A 22,783-nucleotide genomic window follows, 5' to 3' on the forward strand; every position below is an offset into this window, starting at 1 on the left:
TTCAACTAGATTTCAGGAATGCTTTGGATCTCGATCAGGTCAACCGGGGTTTTCTCTTCGACCTCTTCCGTTACTGTGATATCGGTGACGACTTGCTCCAGTGGCTAGACATTTGCTATGCTGAGACCACAACATCCATCCTCCTGAACGGAGAGCCCTGCGTGCCCATTAACATAGAGAGATCAGTTCGGCAGGGCTGCCTCATGTCGCCCATCCTTTTCGCATTACATTCATGGCCACTATGCCGTTCGGCCCTCGCTTCCACATCTGTTTCAGGCTTATCGCTAGGCGCGGAAGAACTTCGTGTACTGGCGTACGCTGACGACGTCACTTTTATCTGCACCGAAGCATCCCATGTGGAGGAAGTGATACGCCTCGCCCGCTGTTTCTGTCGCTTCTCTGGGGCTGAGTTGACCCTTAAAAAATTGAACGGAGCTTGCCTAGGCGACTGACTCGGGAAACCTGTCAACTTCCTCGAGATTCAGTGGAGCGACACAGTTGATCGGTACCTCGGGGTTAACATTGGACAGGACACTGGAATAGGCGGCCGGTGGATACCAAAGATAGCAGCGGCGGAGGGAAAACTTCAGACGTGGAGGGCGTGGAGGCCCTTTTTACTAGAGCCCATGTTTGTAACACCATCTCATACCCCGCAATCCTCTGCTTTGCCCGAACTATGAATAACAAGTCGGTTTCCAGGCTACAGTGGGCCGTGTTCATATGGCGGTCCACGTACGAGTCAATGCGTCAAACGAACATATTCTGGAGCCTCCAGGCAGGCGGACTTGGCCGCGTGCACGTGCAGTTGGAGCTCACGGTCCAGCGCTTCTTCTATTTCTGTGAGCAGTGCGATCCATTCCTGCGAGCAGCTCTGCAGTCCCGTGGATCTACACACCTGCCAATACGAGACCACTTCACCATGGCACTTTGATCATGGCCTACTACAAAGAAGTGTCCCAGGTGCTGGAACAGCTAAATGTTTCATGGGAATATCTCAGTACAGAGAAACCCGAGACCCTGTACTGGGATCTCGTGCCATGTCCCAGATCCTGAAACGCTCTACATAATTCCGCTTGTCTACTGTGAGCCAATGGCTTGGCGCCACATTTGAATGTATGAAAGGCTCAAATAGTTAAGTCAGTCAGTTAGGGTGACGTTGAGATTGAAGGCCTCGCCTTCAAAAAAACGGGTTCGCGAGCCATGGTCTCGCCCGACGAGTGACAAATTCAGTCTCTTAAAAACACCGGTTTATTCTGGATAAACAAAAAAAAAGCAAAACAAAGAAACATAAGGCGCTACTGTGCTGAGAACAGGCTGCTCATGCGCGCGACAATAAAACACCAACGGGAAGCGGGAAGAATGTCAGGGCCTTACCGCGGCGAAACAGAACACACTGCGGAGCGAATAAAACGAGCAATAGGGCCAAAGCGCTAACGGCGGCTCAAGAAACATTGCTCTTCGCGGAACAGCAAATCACTCGAATACGCCTAGGCTGTTCCTGCAGACACTGCTTCCATCTTCGCGTCGGCGATCTTCTTTCAGTCGTCCGTGCACACCCTGCTGGCCCATGACACTTGCTGGCTGCCCCGCGCCGGCCTCTCCGCCGGGGCAAAAAAGGCCCCGCGCCTTGCTTCCGACGCGTTTATCTACCCTCGTCTTCCGGCGCTAACATCACGCCCCCTAAGATTATCTGCTCGCTCATGCGCACTCGCACTGCCCGTGCAAACACAATACAAATAGGAAGACGCGCGCGCGGTTTAAAACACTTAATGGGGTGCGGAGCCCCACACTCCCCCCTCTCAAGACGGGACACCTCCCGAGATGTCAAAGAACAAGAAAAAGAAGGGCACTGGGAAGAGTACAACAATGCTGCTGCTGACGAACTGCCCGCTTGAAGGCATCCGCTGGGATGGTGACATTCATCAGACGATGGTCCAGATGGCTCACATCTGGTAGACCGAGTGCCTTTATGTACTTTCTGGCCGCTCGTAGTACATTCTGAGGTCGGCGACGTTGACTGGTCCAGTCTCCCAGCCACCCTGCACATGACGAAGCATGTAAGCGAGCCGCGAAAGACGCTTTATTACTATGAAAGGACCAGTCCACCGAGGAGCGAGAGAGGCGGCAAACCCTTTTGCGGCATCCTTTAGCGGGTGCGAGCGGCGGAGCACTTTATCCCCAACATCAAACTGCATAGGACGCCTGCCCTTGTTGTACTGGCCGCAATGCTCCAGGCGGGCGAGGTCCAAGTTCTCCCTGGCGTCCTTTAGGGTTCCAGCGAGACGACTGGAGAGATCCTGGGTGAACCTGGAATAACTGGGCGCCTGTAATTCAGAGTCATGGGTAAGGGCATGTTCAATGGGAAATCGAAGCTCACGACCAAGAAGTATAGCCGCCGGCGTAAAGCCAGTCGACCGGTTAACTGTGGTTCTTGTGCCGAAAGCCATCTCCTGCACTCGCAAATCCCAGTCTTTGTGACGCTCCGTGAAAGCCACGAGCATGTTTTTCAGGTTTCTGTTGACCCGCTCTGTGACGTTGGCCTGAGGATAGTAGGGCGTAGTCCTTTTGTGCTGCCCCCCAAGAGCTTTGCAGGTGTCAGCAAATATCCTTCCCGTAAAATACGTCGCATTATCAGTGATTAGCTGCGCCGGGAAGCCGAACCGAGTGAATGCGTGTAGGAGTTTATCCCAGATTACCTTTGAGTCCAGTTTACGCAGCGGGTATAATCAACCCATTTAGAAGAATGATCAGTGACCACTAGCAAGTAGCGATTTCCTTTCACAGATCTAGGATAAGGGCCCATTACGTCGCAGGCAACAATTTCCCACGGGTAACGGCTTTCCACAGGTTGCAAGAGGCCCGGTGGTTTACCATCCCTTGCCTTCGCTGTCTGGCATGTAAGACAAGTACGGACGTATGCCACGACATCCTTTCTCATGCGGGGCCAAGTCACGATGCGACCCAACTTTTCATATGTTTTCTTGCCATCGCTGTGGGTGCAAGTCGTCGTCCGCCCCCTCCTGCTTATACTAAAATGTTAATTAAAGCAGTCAATAAAGCTGAAGTCGAGCCAAAAAGGGGCATAGGAAGGGATTGGCGCGCAATGTGAAAGTACCAAAAACTGAAATGGGTAAACAAGAAGTGAATTAAGCAACCGGGAGCAACCAACAGCTGCATTCGTGCTTTCGCATTATTCCAATGCAGATTCTGCAGTGCTCTTTAATTTTTTTCTTTCCCGCCGATGAGAGTGACGTCGTTCACGTACACAATCGCCTCAAAAATTATAAATATCGGGGCGTTAATGCCATGAAAAGTGCCTCTATTAAGTATATTATAGATCTTATAGTCCTGCTGTTGACTAGTATATATAATTTAGCCTTTGAACAGAATACTTTTCCAGAGCTAATACAGGTATCCAGGGTAACTGTAATATACAAAGGAGGTGACAGAAACGTTATGAACAATTTTAGAGGCCCATTTCTATCGGGGGTGGCTGCTCCTGGCCCTGTGAGGCTGGGACTGGTAGGTCACCGCCGCTTCCGGCAGGGGTTAGCTTGTCACCCGAGGCTGCCCCTGTTGTAGTTCGGCATTGCACCCGCCACCGCTTCGGTGGTAGACGACGGCCGTTGGGACGCGCGTCTTTCTCTCTCCTCTTCTTTTTCTTTCTTTATTTTCTCTTCTGTCCGCACGAGGCAGCGGAGGTGAGCCAGTAGCAGGCCCATGCATTTTCTATTTCTTCTTCCTACAGTCGCAACAACATATCTATCCTCCACATCATATCTAAAGGATTATAAAATATTATGCATACTTACCTTTATTCGTTTTTTGAGAAGCACTCACTCATTTCAACTTATCAGTACGGCTCTCTGAAACTTAAATCTACAGAACTACCTCTTCTAAATCAAAAAGAACTGGTAATTGACGCTAGAGAATAAACAACTTGTGTTGGGCACATATATAGATTTTTCAAAAGCATCTGACAATGTACATCCCAAAACATTGATAAGGAAACTTCAGCAATACGGCATACGCGGAAATTCCAATGTTCTCTTGACATCATTCCTCCAACATTATTCACGGTATATTAGTCACAATAATGTAATCTCTACCTGCCAGAAAGTAACTTTCGTATACCCTCAAGGGAGCATTTTGGGTCCCCTGTTAACTGTCCTTTATTTGAATGGCATCTTTTTGACTATTAAAAATGTTCGATAGATCGGATATGCAGGTGACACCGCATTGTTCATTAAGGGAGAAAACCCGAATAACATATGGCATCCATGGCAAACAAAGCATTGCAGTCGATTAAGCGTTGGTCTGAAAATAATCTTCTGCATATTAATGGGAAAAGACGCAAGCAATATTTTATCGCACAAAAATACTAACGTCAGTAAGGCAGAAAAATTGTTCCTGTGAAATGACGAAATTGAACTACAGACGTACGTTAGTTTGAAGTCAAGAGTTTGACGGAAGCCCGTCTGGTCGGGATGGGACATGACGGAAAATAAACGACACCGACCAAAAGAAGAAAGATGGAATGACGTTTCGGCTCCCACACGGGAGCCTTGTTCACAATGAGGCGAAGCAGGAAACCGTTGCCTTAAATACGGCGCATCACAGAACCCAGACATCTTGCGTACACAGGGGGCAGATTACCATGATTACGGTTTATCGTATTTGCTGTAGTCTGAATGATCAGCGACTCAAGATAGAGCCGTGATGCTCTGTTCCTTTCTTTCGCTATCACACGTGCCTGTGCCCAGTCAATGTGGTGTTTGGCAGATACCGAATGTTCGGCCAGCGCGTTCGAAGCCACCCGCTGTTTCCTCACGTCGTTTTGATGATCGCGCAATCTTCTTTCAAAATCCCCTGACTCGCCAATGTAGACAGCTGCGCAGTCGGCACATGGGATTGCGTATACGACGCCTGGGAACTTTTCCTTTCTGAGTGGGTCCTTCACTTGCACCAATTCTCCCCTGAGCTTGTGGGCTGGCACATGCGCAGTCTGCACGTCGTAGCGACGCAGTATACGGGCCAGCGTTTCACTAACGCCTGGGACATACGGAATCGATGCCCGCTTTCGGGTGCCTGGGGTCCGATGCAGCGCAGGGCGTGCAAGCTGTCGTTCCACAGAGTCAATAAAATGTCCAGGGTAGCCGCAAGCAGACAAATCATGGCGTATGCGCAAGGTGTCAGCACACCTATCTTCTCTTTTTGTGCATATTCTTTCGTTTCGACGGAGGAGCGAGGCAACCACGGAACGCTTTTGGGAAACAGGGTGAACAGAAGTGAAATGAAGGTAGTGGCCGGTGTGCGTTGGTTTTCGGTATACGTTGAAGGTTAACCCTGACGGTTCACGGGAGACCAGTACATCCAGGAATGGGAGGCGGCCATTGACTTCTTCTTCAATGGTAAACTGTATTGCTGGTTCCATACTGTTAAGGTGTAGGCTAAAAGCGTCCAGCGTTTCTTTCTTCAAGACACAAAAGCAATCGTCCACGTATCTCAGAAAAACTTTGGGGGGACGCGTGAACGATGCTAGTGCCCGAGTCTCGAGGTTTTCCATTGTCAAATTGGCCACCGTGACCGAAATCGATGCCCCCATTGCGGCTCCGTGAATCTGCTTGTACGGTACTTGCTCAAAAGTGAAGTAAGTGTTTGAGAGGCAGAAGCGAAGAAGTCTAGCCAAATCTTGTACTTCGAAGGGAGACCTTTCTGGTAGCGTGCGGTCAGTTTCGAGGGCGGAGGTGCAGACATCCACAGCAAGGTCTATCGGCACGCTTGTAAACAGGGACCTTACATCAAACGAGACCATGATCTCCCCCGTGTCGATTTCAAGGTCTCGGACCTTCTCTATGAAGTCGTAGGTGTTTCGTATGTGCGTGGGGCTCCCGCCGACGAGTGGTGAGATAACTCTGTGCAAAAACTTCGACAGGTTTTGAAGGGGGGAACGCGTGAAGTCCACAATAGGACGCAACGGGACATCAGGCTTGTGGATCTTTGGTAGGCCATATATCGCAGGGGCTGAACCATTGTGGCATAATAGGTGGTAATACAACGACTGGTGTTGCGGTGGAACCATTCTGAAGACGTCAGCCAGCAGCTTTTGCAGCTCTCTTTGTACTTTTGCTGTCGGATCCCGCGCGAGACGAGCGTACGTGTCAACGTCTTCCAAAAGGGCCAACATTTTCTTTCGGTAGTCGCTCTTGTCCAACAGTACGGTGGCTTTACCCTTATCCGCTGGCAGAATTACTATGTCAGGATTAGTACGCAGGCTCCTAAGAGCCTCTTTTTCTTGGCGTGACAGGGGTGAAGTCAAAGGCTGTGCGCTTAGCTTCGAAAGGACGCTGACAACGCGTGTACGTGCTTCTTCCCGGCGGGACGGCTCAACGAGGCTCACAGCATGCTCAGCAGCGCAAACAACTCTCCTTGCGTCGGGCGCTGGACCAGTGTTGAAGTTCAGGCCGAGGCCCAGGACGGAAAGTTCCGCCTTGTCTGGATTATAGGACGACAGGTTGCGCACAAACACTTTCGGGGGATCCGGGGACCGGTCCTTGTGGCAAAGCATCAGCCTTTCCAGTTTGTTTTCGTGCGAGCACTCATCCTGGTGCGACCGAAGGCGAGCCTGGAAGTTCGCGTGTAGTTGGATACTAGCAAACTCCTCAGGGCAGTTGTATTGTAATCGCCGTCTAGCGAAAAAGGCATCGTTTTCAAGCTTTCTAATGTAGTCCTTGCACTCAAGAATCCTTGCCTGGAGTAGTAACCGCTCAGCCTTCGAAACTGTGCTTAGACCGAACACTGTGGAAACTGGACGGTGTAACCGAAGAGAGCGGGGAACCAAACCTTTTGCTTTGCAGGTGAGGTTGAACTTGAGGTGTCCCCGGAACGCAGCCATCCGGGTCGTCAGTGAGACATAGCGCCGTGTTTCTGTGATGATGGGCTGGCCGTACGCCTGGCGAAGGTATTTGAAGTCAAGAGTTTGACGGAAGCCCGTCTGGTCGGGATGGGACATGACGGAAAATAAACGACACCGACCAAAAGAAGAAAGATGGAATGACGTTTCGGCTCCCACACGGGAGCCTTGTTCACAATGAGGCGAAGCAGGAAACCGTTGCCTTAAATACGGCGCATCACAGAACCCAGACATCTTGCGTACACAGGGGGCAGATTACCATGATTACGGTTTATCGTATTTGCTGTAGTCTGAATGATCAGCGACTCAAGATAGAGCCGTGATGCTCTGTTCCTTTCTTTCGCTATCACACGTGCCTGTGCCCAGTCAATGTGGTGTTTGGCAGATACCGAATGTTCGGCCAGCGCGTTCGAAGCCACCCGCTGTTTCCTCACGTCGTTTTGATGATCGCGCAATCTTCTTTCAAAATCCCCTGACTCGCCAATGTAGACAGCTGCGCAGTCGGCACATGGGATTGCGTATACGACGCCTGGGAACTTTTCCTTTCTGAGTGGGTCCTTCACTTGCACCAATTCTCCCCTGAGCTTGTGGGCTGGCACATGCGCAGTCTGCACGTCGTAGCGACGCAGTATACGGGCCAGCGTTTCACTAACGCCTGGGACATACGGAATCGATGCCCGCTTTCGGGTGCCTGGGGTCCGATGCAGCGCAGGGCGTGCAAGCTGTCGTTCCACAGAGTCAATAAAATGTCCAGGGTAGCCGCAAGCAGACAAATCATGGCGTATGCGCAAGGTGTCAGCACACCTATCTTCTCTTTTTGGGCATATTCTTTCGTTTCGACGGAGGAGCGAGGCAGCCACGGAACGCTTTTGGGAAACAGGGTGAACAGAAGTGAAATGAAGGTAGTGGCCGGTGTGCGTTGGTTTTCGGTATACGTTGAAGGTTAACCCTGACGGTTCACGGGAGACCAGTACATCCAGGAATGGGAGGCGGCCATTGACTTCTTCTTCAATGGTAAACTGTATTGCTGGTTCCATACTGTTAAGGTGTAGGCTAAAAGCGTCCAGCATTTCTTTCTTCAAGACACAAAAGCAATCGTCCACGTATCTCAGAAAAACTTTGGGGGGACGCGTGAACGATGCTAGTGCCCGAGTCTCGAGGTTTTCCATTGTCAAATTGGCCACCGTGACCGAAATCGATGCCCCCATTGCGGCTCCGTGAATCTGCTTGTACGGTACTTGCTCAAAAGTGAAGTAAGTGTTTGAGAGGCAGAAGCGAAGAAGTCTAGCCAAATCTTGTACTTCGAAGGGAGACCTTTCTGGTAGCGTGCGGTCAGTTTCGAGGGCGGAGGTGCAGACATCCACAGCAAGGTCTATCGGCACGCTTGTAAACAGGGACCTTACATCAAACGAGACCATGATCTCCCCCGTGTCGATTTCAAGGTCTCGGACCTTCTCTATGAAGTCGTCTCCCATTCCTGGATGTACTGGTCTCCCGTGAACCGTCAGGGTTAACCTTCAACGTATACCGAAAACCAACGCGCACCGGCCACTACCTTCATTTCACTTCTGTTCACCCTGTTTCCCAAAAGCGTTCCGTGGTTGCCTCGCTCCTCCGTCGAAACGAAAGAATATGCACAAAAAGAGAAGATAGGTGTGCTGACACCTTGCGCATACGCCATGATTTGTCTGCTTGCGGCTACCCTGGACATTTTATTGACTCTGTGGAACGACAGCTTGCACGCCCTGCGCTGCATCGGACCCCAGGCACCCGAAAGCGGGCATCGATTCCGTATGTCCCAGGCGTTAGTGAAACGCTGGCCCGTATACTGCGTCGCTACGACGTGCAGACTGCGCATGTGCCAGCCCACAAGCTCAGGGGAGAATTGGTGCAAGTGAAGGACCCACTCAGAAAGGAAAAGTTCCCAGGCGTCGTATACGCAATCCCATGTGCCGACTGCGCAGCTGTCTACATTGGCGAGTCAGGGGATTTTGAAAGAAGATTGCGCGATCATCAAAACGACGTGAGGAAACAGCGGGTGGCTTCGAACGCGCTGGCCGAACATTCGGTATCTGCCAAACACCACATTGACTGGGCACAGGCACGTGTGATAGCGAAAGAAAGGAACAGAGCATCACGGCTCTATCTTGAGTCGCTGATCATTCAGACTACAGCAAATACGATAAACCGTAATCATGGTAATCTGCCCCCTGTGTACGCAAGATGTCTGGGTTCTGTGATGCGCCGTATTTAAGGCAACGGTTTCCTGCTTCGCCTCAGTGTGAACAAGGCTCCCGTGTGGGAGCCGAAACGTCATTCCATCTTTCTTCTTTTGGTCGGTGTTGTTTATTTTCCGTCACGAGACGTACGTTAAATCCCGTGGGATCTTTCTTTTTTTTTTTCTCTTTCAAAAATTTAACATGGGATAAGGACGTTGAAAAGCATGGAAAAGTCCGAACGGGGAGACTAAAAATGAAATCGACATCATAATTTGTTCAACCCCCGCCATTATGCAAGATGTAGAGGTAATCGGGAAAGTGCGATGCAGTGACCACAGGATGGTGAGGTCCCGAATTAGCCTAAATCTGAAGAAGGAACGCAACAGATTAGTAAGAAAGAAACCCATCAACGAATTAGCGGTGAGGGGGAGGGCAGAAGAGTTCAGGATCTCGCTACAGAATAGGTATTCAGCACTAACCGAGGATGGCGACATTACCCTAGAAGCAAGGAACAATAATTTCAGAGATATCATTACTGAGTGCGCGGTAGAAGTAGGCGGTAGGACAGTTAGAGAGGATACCGGTAAGCTGTCTAAGGAGACGAAAGATTTGATCCAACAGACCGGATCGAATTGGCCGAGATATCAAAGCTAATCAATAAGCGCAAGGTGGCCGATATAAGGAAGTATAACATGGAGAAAATTGAGCATGCTGTAAAGGACGGGAAGCCTTAAAGCGGTAAAGAAAGAATTGGGCATAGGCAAAAACCAGATGTATGCGATAAGGGACAAGGCGGGCAACGTCATCACGAATATGGATAAGATAGTCAAAGTAGCCGAGGAGTTCTATACAAATCTCTACAGTAGCCAAAGTAGTCAGGACCGTAATGAGATTGGCGGTAGGGAAAAACATTCAGACGTTCCACCAGTGACGAAGGACGGGGCCAAGAAAGCATTAGAAACAATGAAAAGGGGGAAATCAGCTGGAGAGGATCAGATAACTACGGACGGGGGGGGGGGGGGGGGGGGGGGATATCGTGTTAGAAAAACTGGCCACCCTGTATACGCAGTGCCTGGTGTCATCGACGGTACCGGAACCATGGAAGAATGCAAACATTATCCTCATTCACAAGAAAGGGGACTCTAAGGACCTTAAAAATTACAGACCAATCAGCTTACTGTCTGTTACGTATAAGGTATTTACTAAGGTAATCGCTAATAGAATCAGGACAACCTTAGACTGCAATCAAGCAAAGGATCAAGCAGGGTTTCGGAAACGGTACTCTACACTCGATCATATCCATACCATCAATCAGGTGATAGAAAAATGCTCGGAATATAACCAGCCCTTATATATAGCATTCATTGATTACGAAAAAGCATTTGACTCAGTTGAAACCTCGCCGGTGATGCAGGCATTGCGAAATCAGGGGGTAGACGAGCCGTACGTGAAAGTGCTGGAAGATATATATAGTGGCTGCACACCAACCATAGTTCTGCATAAAGAAAGTAACAAAATTCCCATAAAGAAAGGTGTTAGGCAAGGAGACACAATCTCCCCAGTACTATTCACAGCTTGCTTAGAGGAAGTATTCAGAGACTTGGAATGGGAGCAGCTAGGGATAAGGGTAGATGGAGAATACCTCAGTAATCTGCGATTTGCTGATGACATTGCTTTGCTAAGCAACTCGGGGGATGAACTGCAAATAATGATTGATGACCTAGACAGGAAAAGTAGAAAGGTAGGCTTGAAAATCAATATGCAGAAGACTAAGGTAATGTTCAACAGCCTCGGGAAGGAACAGCACTTTACATTAGGTAGCGAAATTCTGGAAGTAGTAAGCGAATATGTCTACTTAGGACAGGTAGTAACCGCAGATCCGGACCACGAAAAGGAAATAACAAGAAGAATAAGATTGGGATGGAGCGCATTTAGCAAGCACTCGCAGATTATGACTAGCAGCTTACCGGTATCGCTCAAGAGGAAAGTATACAATAGTTGCATCTTGCCTGTACTCACCTATGGCGCTGAAACGTGGAGGCTAACCAAGAGAGTCCTACTTAAGTTGAGGACAACCCAGAGGGCTATGGAACGAAAAATGGTAGGGGTAACATTAAGAGATAGAAAGCGTGCTGAGTGGGTCAGAGAAATAACTCAAGTTACCGACATCCTAGTAGAAATTAAGAAGAAGAAATGGACATGGGCAGGACATGTAGTGCGAAGAGAGGATAACCGATGGTCGCTTAGGGTAACAAACTGGATTCCAAGGGAAGGAAAGCGTAGCAGGGGGCGGCAGAAAGTTAGGTGGGCGGATGAGATTAAGAAGTTCGCAGGGCTCAAGTGGATGCAGCTAGCTCTGAAGCGTGTTAAGTGGAGAAATATGGGAGAGGCCTTCGCCCTGCAGTTGGTATAGTCAGGCTCTTACGGCCTCTCAATGGGGTCTGTCTCTATCTCCCGCCGCGCCTCGGTGGGGTCGCCACCGCCCCACCGCTGCCACCGCCCCACTGCAAGTCGGGTCAGATGATTTTCAACGGCTCAGCTGATCAGGGTCTTAAAATACAAGGCCCAGAGTAGCAGAATATAAATATCTCGGGGTATGGATAAACGAAAGATTGGCATACATTGAAAAGCATGAGCAATCACCCAAGGCCAAAGGGCGAAGAAATGCCGGGATAATGAAGCATAGGGCATTGTGGGGATACAACAGGTATGAGGTTTTAAGGGGTATTTGGAAAGGAATTATGGCGCCCGGACTTACTTTCGGAAATGCGGTTTTGTGCCTAAAATCAGAGGTACAGTCGACATTCGAAATAAGTCAGAGATCCGTTGGACGATTAACACTAGGTGCCTACGGCAAAAGCACAAATGAGGCAGTACAGGGAGATATGGGCTGGGCATCTTTCGAAGTACGGGAAGCTCAGAGCAAAATATTATATGAGGAACGCCTGAGGAAATTGGACAGTAACAGATGGGCAGCTAAAGTATTTAAATATCTGTACTTAAAAGGCGTTGACTCACAATGGAGGAAAAGAACTAGGAAACTAACCAGTAAGTATGCTAGTCACAAGGACGGAGAAATAAAGAGCATTAAGCAACAGGTGAAAAACACAGAAGGTTAAAATTGGATAAATTTGATGGAGAAGAAACAGAGTGTGGAATTATACCGAAATTGGAAAATGCAGATCAGGAAGGAAGCTTTCTATGATAACTCCAGAGGCAGTGCCCTACGTTTTGAAGCTAGATCAGGGTGCCTTAGAACACGCAGCTACAAAAAGAGATTTAACAATGAAGATGACGCATGTGCTGTATGTGGTAACTCCAGTGAAACAATTGACCATATTATACTCGAATGTAATGGTATCCACCCGGAAGTTGATGCCGGCACAGTAACTGTTCCTGAAGCTCTGGGGTTTAGAGATACCATTGGCCGGGTGAATAAACAGGCGGTGGGAAACTAGCAAAAAACGACTGGAAGATTGGTGGCTTAAAAGCAGAGAAGTGACATATTGTTAGTAATGTAGAAACAAAAATTTAAGAAATAGAATGATGGTTTAGTTAACCAATGCAAATCAATAATTAAGATATAGGGAGAAAAATGAGCATGATAGTTACTGCTACCACCCCGTTTCAAAGGGGACGCTCCTATATTCCATCCATCCATCCATCTATAGGACCGCGTGCCGTGCCCCCTCCGCAAAGGGAAGTCAAGGCTTGGCGCGCCTTGCAGTCTGCACATTCTTGCGATTTTGCCCTCGAACTTTTCAGTTCTGCCTTCCATCACAGCAACTAAGACATCTCAGCTCTTCAAAAGCACCATGCGCAGTTCGATATGGCCAGGAAAAAAGACCAACGAACTGTTTTGCTCCGAGATGCCGAAGCGCGGCTATCCGGGTGCTCACCTTTGTTTGCTGCTCCAAGGGACAACAAACATCGCACAAAGTGGAAACGAAGCTTGTGAAAGCAGGAAAAGCCTCTCGCAGAAACATTGGCAGTGTGTGAGCATCATTTCGAGCCCCATCTCATCCTGCTGCGTGACTACGCACATATATGATCAACGGCAGGATATACCGGTGAGGATATACCGCGTGAAAAGCCATCACTGGCACCTGATTGCCGGCTTGTCCGGCATATTTACCGTCAAACCCGTGAAGCCAAGGCTGGATGTGGGCAATATTGATGTTGCAGAGAGTTGTGCTCACTGCAGATTCTTGCTATTAAGCCTGTGGAACCAAACGATAGCCGACATATTTTATACCGCGTCTCCAAGCTAACTTCAGCCAAGGGTTAAAAATAAATTATTTGAGATAGGCCAGAGAAACAACTTGCTGACAGCCACCTGGTGCACCAGGTCTGAACAAAAGGAAGACTTCGGGGAAGAAAGCTTCGACTGTTTGCGTGATCTCGAATACTACCACTGGCTCAATAAAGCAGACAGCTGAGATTAAACTAAATTCAATTCCGCGTAGTCATGGTATGTCCTTGGATCTCTAGCAGGCACATTTATTTAATCATTTATTCATTCTTCATATCATACCCTACTGATGTCGTAAGACAATAAATATCGATAAAAAAAACGGTACAGGCAATTTTTCATTTTGCAATTCTAATTTACTAAGTATTGCTTTCAAATAAATGTGATTTGCAAAGTTCGGGAGGACCTTCTGAAACCCCCATTTCATTTATTCCCGATAAAGAAAACCTCACGTGCATAGTTTTTCTCACGTTTATAGAAAGCCCGCGAAATAAAAAAAAATCACGTGACTGACGCATTCACGCGCGACGATATTGTTGTGCTCCCAACAGTGCATGGTTTGAGTGACAAAAATTAGCTGCGGCTGTGACTCAACAGCCCAGTCTCAGCGCTATACAGGCTGATAATTTCTGTATTTCGCGGGCTTTCTTTAGAGCTTGGAAAACCGATGAGGCTTTCTTTATCGGAAATAAATGGAATGGAGATTTTAGAAGGCGCTCTCAAATTCTGCAAACCCAGTTATTGTCTAAAGGCAAGGCAATAGTTAGTCAATTAGAAAAAATAATTACTAATTACTTAACTTCAAAATAAAAAAATTGCCTGGGGTCAGCCAGTTGGTTGGCAGCTGTATACAATTGTGGTCTCTCTATCCTACCTCAAACTAACTGTGAGAAAGGCTTTAATATTTTTTTTTTTGAAAAGAAAAAGATAAGTCACATGTATTAAACTTGGCTAATTTTACTAATTTTAAGGACAACAGAGGCCTTTTGTACCCTTCAAGTGATACCAGTTTGTGGCTGACCTTGAGAATGTGTTTATAACCTGCTTCAGTCTAAATTCAAGCAGACAGCTTGTACTCAGTATATGCTACTGGCCAAGCAAACCTGCTAACTTGGGTGCTCTGACCACTGTCAAATTGGTGCAGCTGAAATCACTGCTTAACTACCCGCATTCACTTTTTCACAAAATGCATTAACCAGCGCAATGTCAAGCTTCAAAGCACCTGAAGATGAGCAGATGGATGCTCTTAGGACTGTTTGTGTAGTCAATAATTTCAGAAAACAACTCATTGTTGATGGCCTTTGTCCCATGCACTCAAATAAAATAAAACAGCAGTGGAGAAGCCTTGAGAGGTACCTAAACAAAACTGCTCTTCCCTCCTCATGTAGTATGTATTTTTGGCATAAATGTTATGCATATGAGATGATGAAAGGATTTTAATTAGCACCTGGCTTACAGCTATGATTTATAACAGATATTGTTGCTGTGAACAGAGAACAATGGTGACGCCACAGCATATCGCCGGATGATTCGTTTCAAAGCGTAGGATTTTTTTTTTTTTTTTCATGACCACTTTGTCAAAAAAAAAAAAATGTAACAGCCTGAAGCTCCTCCCTTTACCAGTTGGCAAATTTCCTAACGCTAAGCAGATATCAAGCTAAAATTAGCATTCCTGGTTACCAGTGGATACCGAATAGCGCAGTGTAATATAATCCTCATTATTGGCTAAAGGAAAGTTACTGCGGCATGGTTGGAGAGATGCGAGAACCCGTGCGTACGCACGATGCCTGGCCACTCTGCTACCAGTCTGCTGCTGACAGTTGAGTTGGCTCTGTGATAAAGCGGGCTCTGCAGGGCTCAGAAAAATACCCGTCCCGTACAAATGAATGTGCCGCAACGATTTACAGTGCGCGATAACTCGTCCCGCATGAGCTGTAGCAGACGCCAGCGAAATATGAGCGCTTTCACCCTAGTGCAACGGCGAAAACCCGAATAATGTCGAATGAAACGCCTTCTATCATGGGTGGAGGTCCACATACGTCGGCGTAGGGAAAAAATCACCACTTTTACTGAATAGGCGCACAAAAGCATCGGTACTATGTCGCACTATTGCAAGAAAGCATTAAAAAATCGACTAGTAGATGTTGCAGTGGCGCCATCTGGCGGCGTCAATGAAACTCGGCGTGCCCGATCGTCGTTGTTCGCGCCCATACATGGAGGAAGAAAAGAACTAGGCGGGAGCGCCGCGGCAGAAAAGTGAAGCCCTAGTCATAAAAAATATAATGGAAAGAATCATGGGAAATGATACGGCAAGCGGTAGCCGGTAGCTGGTTGCGGTTTCGCAGGCTTCGCTCTGAAGGAATGCCTTCGCGTGGCCTTCGCTACGCGACGCCTGCACTAGAAACCTGAGGCGCGCGCTGCGAGCAGGCGATGGATGGAACTTTGGACTTTTAGACAGGCTGATCCCGTGGGGGCTGCCGCTACCGCGCAGCGCGCCCGTGTATTTCGCGAAGTATAGCTGGGTCCCCTCAGCTGTGCCATATGAAATGCTTGCGGGGCTCGGCGCACAAAGACGAAGCACGCGAGAACAAGAAGGACGAGGGGACGAAGCGCTGATCATCGCTTCGTCCTGTCGTCCGCTATGTTCTTGTGCTCTGTCTTCGTGCGCTGAGTCCCGCAAGCATGGAATCAAACCAACTAGCCCAACAAAAAGTACTGCCATATGAAATGCTGCGTGCCGGGATGCAGAACTACACGGATATACCTCTCGGGGCTGTCGCTCCAACGGTGAGTATCCTGTTATGCGCACTCCTCGAGAAACGAAACGTTTGTTTGTCAGGGCATGTGCATGTATTGTTCGAGACGAAAATCGTTTGATTCATTTAGGAAATGCAGACCTCAAATACACATTGTTACGCTGAAGCCAGTTCCCCAGGTATGCAATGTTATGTCGAATTCGTAGTCTCCCTGACGAAATCAAAGATGAAAAGGCCACCTGCAGTTCTCACTGGTGTGCCTATAAACACGGAGTACAATGCGACAATTATAAACAAAGTAACTTATGTGTTACGACGAGACGCACAAATTTCGGCACTCCACTCCGGTAGGCTTTCCGCGGGGACATCCAAAGTCACTAAAAAATACCATGTACGCTGCTGCTTTTGAGTCTGGCAAATATGTTGGCTAAATTCCCAAGAATCATTGCGCGCAAGAAAGAGAAGGGAGCGGCGTCAGAGGAGGTTGGCTTGCGGAGGCTGCGCGCACTCCCTCCTAGTTTTTCCTTCCTCTATGTTCGCGCCACTAGAAAGTATTCTAGTTCACTAAACACCATACCATGGAGGAAGGAAAATTCCTTCCTCCATGGCTGGGCTCAAAAGCGGTTCAGCGGTACCGCAGCATAGCCACAGGTCGGGGGGCCAACCACTCAAATTAAGAAATTATACTGCTACAAATTAAAAAGTATCAATCACCATATAAAAATAGACATTTTGATAACTTCGCTTGTGAATGAGATAAGGTATTTTATAAATACATCCTTAATTTTTTTAAAGAAATCTTGCAACACACTTATCGCCCCACCCCATTGATGTTGCATCGGTCAGGAGGCGCTGCCAGAGGTAACTAAGGCAACGGAGATAATGAAGCTGACGAAGCACGAAACGGTTTCTTATCGCTGTCTGCTGCTCGTCTTCTTGGGTGCGGGCCTTAGTGCGCCCGGGAAAGCGTAATTTAGTTCGCAAGTCTGAAAATGCCCCTTTTGCGAAGATTTCGACGTCCTTGCTGGTCTCTGCCCTGTCGCCGTTTGGTGAGATTTAATATCCGCCCCGCAGCCGTGTTTTTTTTTTTTTTTTTGTTTTGTTTCGTCCCCTTCGTCGTGCGGGCAGTGCGAAGTCTTTTTGCAGCATTGTATTGGGCTTAGCGTTTTATCGCAAGATGAGCCCGCACAAAGTGAGGAAGTGATGCTCTGTGGCACGTTGCGACAGCGTGGACTCAACCGTCAGTGTCCTATTACACCGCTTCCCGGCTGACTTTCACCGGTGAGCAGATGTGGAGGTTGCACAAAGGCTCAATGTATGCTCTAATGCTCCTGTGTTAAGCACGTTTGTTGATGCTAAAGCTTTCTGGACTGGTGCAACCTTGAAATTGCCTTGAAAACTGCTGTATACTTTCTGCCGAAAAATTTAAATGTTAAGAGTGATCCCAGTGCTCTATGCTCGACGTATGTTTTGATGCACCTACTAATTCATTACTTTCCTTTTTTCAATTGCAGCTGTCATAGCTTTGTTTTCTGTACATGCATGTTTTTTATCTGGTGATGTTTTGTGGCAGGCACTTCAAGCCTTTTCCATAAATGCCTCGGCTGTGATCATTGAGATGATTAGCCCGCCTAAACAGCGCTGCTGTTTGTGCTGTCTGCGACATGAATTTTTATTGTTGTGATTTGTTGCTGTATTTTATTGGCTGATGCAATAAACCATGAATATGAAAACCATAATTGTTCACTTTGTACGGTCTGTTGCGAACTGGGCACGACTTCTCCGTTGGACCAGTGTTTCTGGACCGCACCTTACTGTGCTGAGGGACAAAGTAAATGGCCAAAGTACTTGCATGACTTGCAGCAGTATTTGTGCATGCGTGGTCTCTATTTGGAAGTGTTGCTGCCTTTCTATGCCGCCGCCTTTGCCAACCACTTTCATTGTGCTGGAGCAACTGCTTAAAAATAAGGGCGTAAACAACAGAAACACGAGTTCTTTTAGGCAACACGGCGGTTTAAAAAAAAAAACGTTTATAATTTGCGTCAAATAGAACGTATGCGTGACGTCATTTGACGTCATGGCCCCCCAATTTTCATTGGTCGCTGGAGCCCATAGCTGTGGTCTGTAGCGTGGAGCGTCGACCATGCGTCGACTGCAAATCCGCGGAGGCCAATTCGTCGATCGGTACGGGCAGTGGCGTTATATTCTAGGCACTATAGTGGCGTAGAATGTGGCCGGCCTCACCGCAGTGGAAGCATAATGGCCTAGCTGTTCGCAGTCCTCCAGGCGTCGCACTTCCTGGGGCTTGGGGGTCGTTGGTAGGCTTGACGGGCGCGGGCCAAGGGGCAGCTTTCAGGAACAGGACGGTAGCGGCGAGGGCTTGGAAAGTCATCACGTCGGGGCGCAGGGCGACGTAATGCAGCAGCGTAGTTCATCGCTGTTGCCTCTTGTGCTGGAACTGTCGCAGCCGTCGCTTGAGGAACGCTCAGCGCCTAGCTGCTGGACTTCTTCACGGACGACGTCCGCGAGCGTCCCAACCTGGGGTTGTTGGAATGATGGCAGTAAGCGACGAAGTTCCTCTCGGACGATCTCATGGATGAGGTCGCGAAGGCTTTCTCCGCTTGCAGATGCGCTGTGGTAGTGGCTTCAGTAGTCCGGTTGAAGTGGAAGCTCGTAGTGGCGCATCCGGGTGTCCAACGTCTTCTCGATGGTCGATGCTTCACTTTCAAATTCGTCCACAGTTTTCGGCGGGTTCCGGACAAGTCCTGAAAAAAGCGACTCTTTAACGCCTCGCATTAAAAATTTCACTTTGTCACCTTCGGTCATGTTAGGGTCGGCGCGGCGAAAGAGGCGCTTCATCTCCTTTATGTAGACCCGGATGAGCTCGTTTGGGAGTTGAAGTCTTGATTAAAGGATGACTTTGGCTCTTTCCTTTCGAACGACATTTGCGAAAACAGTCAAAAACTCTTTCTTGAAGATCTCCCAATCCTTCAAAGCTGCCTCGTGAATTTCGAACCAAATACGGGCAGATCCTTGAAGAGCAAAATAGACTTGCCTTACCTTCGCTTCGTCGTTCCAGCCGTTGAATTCTGCCACACGGTCGAAGAGGTCCATCCAGTCCTCCGCCCTTGGAAGATGGAGGGCTCCCGGGGCTACACCAAGACAACTGGTGCTGTTGACTGGACCATTTTCAAAGTTGATGCCTTCCGGTGTCGAACGGGGTCAGGCAGCAGAGCGTGTTCGGGTTGTAGCCCTTGAAGTCGGCAGCTGGCTCGGTGACCTGTTGGCTAGTCCCCCGGGCGACAGGAACAAGGCTGGGGTCTTCGCTTGAAGGATCAAGGGCAGCACCTCCCACAGATGTCACGTGGTGGTGACAAGGTCGATGACACAAATGAAGGGTCGGTGATTGCACTGAAGAAACTCTTTATTGGGCTAGACTTGCGCCCGCAAAAGAACTGGCGGTGGCGATAGCAACAATCGTGCATCGTCGAACAAAGAAACGCTCGTCGATGCGATTCTCGCCGCAGCAGTGTGCGATTTCAGCCGCACAGCGACAGAAGGGCACGCCGCTCCTGTCGCAGAGCGTCTGCGACAAACTTCCAACATGTTGGTCGCACGCCCAATCTCTTTCTCTATGGCACGCCGCCCCTGTCGCAGCGATCGTTGCGAACGAGACGGCCGCCATCATATGGAATTCAGCCTGATGTGACTGTTCTACGTAGTTGCGTACAAAACGAAAAAGTTAAAAATGTCTATTTTGCATAAAGTGTTTTATATTTTGATAACAAACAAACTAAATACTACATTTAATTTTACATGTGTTCTACCTTTATTGTTGGTAAAATATGATGGTGCCGCCAGCATGTGAAAGGGCTGTTGCGATTTGCGCCGCAAAGACACTGTGACTGGACCGAAATTTTTCGTGCGCGTCGCATCATGTGAAACAGCCTTTACTCGTCAACTCTCAATTTAAAGGCTGCACAGAACAATCTCGATAACGTCGCAAACTGCTTGCACAACCTGGAACATTGTAGAAACATACGCGAGTGATCGGAATCTTCGAGACAGATTTTGGCGCATCGTTCGCGACAAAGAAAATGATAACGCGCCCTATCGCGACAACGAGCATGAACAAACGCGGGATACAGAATTGACAAGCGCACCACAATAACAATGATAAGGCCGCATGCCAGCGGCTGTCGAAGAGGAACAAATAAAGATTTAAACAGTTCGCGGATATGTATATATATATACATTTCAATTAGGGGAAATGAGGGTGCTCGTTATAATACATGAAGGAAAGAAGCCAACAGTCGGCAAGGCCAAGGAAAGCGTTGGGGATGGTACTTTATGTATTTTATTATTTTTTTTAATTGTTTACTTAGATAATCACAGAAATTAGTAATGTAACACCGGACGCGATATTCAGAGGTCGTGGGTTCGGTTCCCACCATCGGCACGTTTTTTCTTCTACTTTGTGTTTAATTATCTTTCCCCTGAGCAGATTACATTACTAATTTCTTTGATTATTTAAGTAAACATTAAAAAAAATACATAAAGTACCATCCCCAACGCTTTCCTTGGCCTTGCCGACTGTTGGCTTCTTTCCTTCACATATATATATATATATATATATATATATATATATATATATATATATATATATATATATATATATATATATATATATAATATACTTAAATATAATGCTCGATCACAGCTAATTGTACGTATAGATATTTAATTAGTTCGTAATTCCTATTGACCTTCAAAAGAATTTTTTTTTTGCTGGGATTCCTAATGTTTACTCGCTTTCAGGACCGGTGATGAAGAGTCACTCGTTGAAACTGGCGAAAGTGTTGTCAGAGGAAAGCTGCTTCACAGTAAGTTCGGGTCTGTTTCGGCAATATCGCCCTGGAGTGACTGCTCAACTGCAGTTACCTTCGCAGTAGCTTTTGCGTCCTTTTCTCTACGAACATATATACACGGCCAGTACTGCAGGTGAATTGGATGTCACAGCGCGGCTTTCGATCCTGTCTTCGAATACATCACGTCAAAACATCTTATGATCGACTTGACAGTATATACAACAAAACGCGCACAAGCTGCAGGCGTTTGCTATTGTGCTTTTTGTCGTGCGGCCGATTGGGTGGGGTAGTGGGCTCACGGGGGCTCCTTCCCCAAGGCCGGTCTCGAGGGAGAGAGCGCGCGCTCTTTCTTACGGCCTTCTCAATCGCCGCGTGAACAATGGGCATTTTTCTCCTTGAGTTACGCTCTCCGCCGCCTCAAGGGGCGCGACCTGCTCACTGTTCGCTCCGCATCTGCTTCAGTGGCAGCGGGTGGCTTTTGCCTGGTTTCGCGCTGTCGCCCGCGAGTTTCGTGGTGAGTGCAGCCCCTAAATGAAAGATTACAGAAGGTAGATGCTGCAGCGGCATCCTGTCAGCGTGCTACACACGTGAATAGAGTCTTTATATTAAAAAACACTGTCGCTCGGCAAACGTTCGACAAGCATATGACATGTATTTCGGCATGGTATCTACTATTGTTCATTTTAATCTGAATTTTTTCCCAAGCCTGTACAAGAAGATGAACAAAAAAAAATGAATGAGCAGTGATCACATCGAAGCTTCTTCAAGGCAAACATAACAGCAATAATGGCAAAACCGTATTTCAGCGCTAGATGAGAAACCATCGAGGTAACATCAGGTAACACCGAATATGAAAATAATTTTATAAAAATGTAATGTAAGTTGCACAATGCTTACATGACATAAAGTATTGGTATAAAGTCAGAGTAGACGCTTTTAAGTTTTGTTATCAATTTTGCTATAATTTATAGACCAGCAAATGTTTTATGTTGTATTATAAACATTATTTTAATTTTGCAAATAAACGTTGGTTTAATGAAATGTTTACATGATATCATGATTATTTCATGAAAAAATAGGAAATCTATTTCAAGCACTAATTCCTAGCAATATTTTCTTTCTTTTTCTAGTATGTTTTTGAACTAATAGTTCCTTGTAACTATCTGTGCAGTAATGCCTGCCTTAAAGAGCAATTGCTGCCCCATTATTTGGTAGAATGGTTTGCTTATTACACATTCGCCACTGTTACTCAAGGGACACTCTTCAATAATGGATATAAAAGCTTTTCTCTGTGCTATTTATTCAGGAGTTGTATGTCGCGCTATATTGCATAGTTGTGTACCGTCACCAATGGTAGGCTAGATGCTCGTGCAGGGTTGTTTTATCATTTTCAAGAACGCTAGAATAATGCTGCATATATATTAGATATATATATATATATGCAGCATTATATGTGAGAAATTTCTCAGAATCCTTCTTGTCAATTATGCTAAGAAAGTGACAGACAAGAACGAAAGGCCAGCTCCTTATGTGCACAAACTGTCCAGAAAGATTTTGAGACTAATTTTCTAGCCGCATGTACCGTTTTGATGAATGAGTGCAATGCGTTAACATTGAATAACATTTTTTTTATTGCTTGCCGCTCTTTTCGATTATGCATATCTGTTTATTCCCATTTCCTTGATTAAATGTTATTTTTTTTATCACTGTATTAAACTGACTACGACTGTCTACGCCTGCGTCAGTCGCGAGACTACGTATACATTTGCTGTCTT

General features: G+C 47.3%; 1 protein-coding gene across 1 annotated transcript; it reads right to left on the reverse strand.

The window, feature by feature from the left end:
* Positions 1-739: 739 nt before the first annotated feature.
* Positions 740-7,012, reverse strand: LOC146177870 (uncharacterized). Its single transcript, XM_084581652.1, has 2 exons — positions 5,801-7,012; positions 740-895 (listed from the first exon to the last, which is right to left on the reverse strand). The coding sequence occupies exons 1-2, from the start codon at positions 7,010-7,012 to the stop codon at positions 740-742; spliced, it is 1,368 nt and encodes a 455-aa protein (XP_084437778.1).
* Between the last annotated feature and the right edge of the window lie 15,771 nt (positions 7,013-22,783).

Source organism: Amblyomma maculatum, chromosome 10 (genome assembly GCF_055883805.1).
Source record: "Amblyomma maculatum isolate TAMU_Amacu chromosome 10, ASM5588380v1, whole genome shotgun sequence".
Lineage (NCBI taxonomy): Eukaryota > Metazoa > Arthropoda > Arachnida > Ixodida > Ixodidae > Amblyomma > Amblyomma maculatum.

Coding starts and splice junctions, on each gene's coding strand:
- LOC146177870 (XM_084581652.1), bottom strand. CDS start 7,012: ATGTCCCATCCCGACCAGACGGGCTTCCGTCAAACTCTTGACTTCAAA. Junction 896..5,800: donor AGATCATGGTCTCGTTTGAT/GTAAGGTCCCTG, acceptor TCGTATTGGCAG/GTGTGTAGATCCACGGGACT.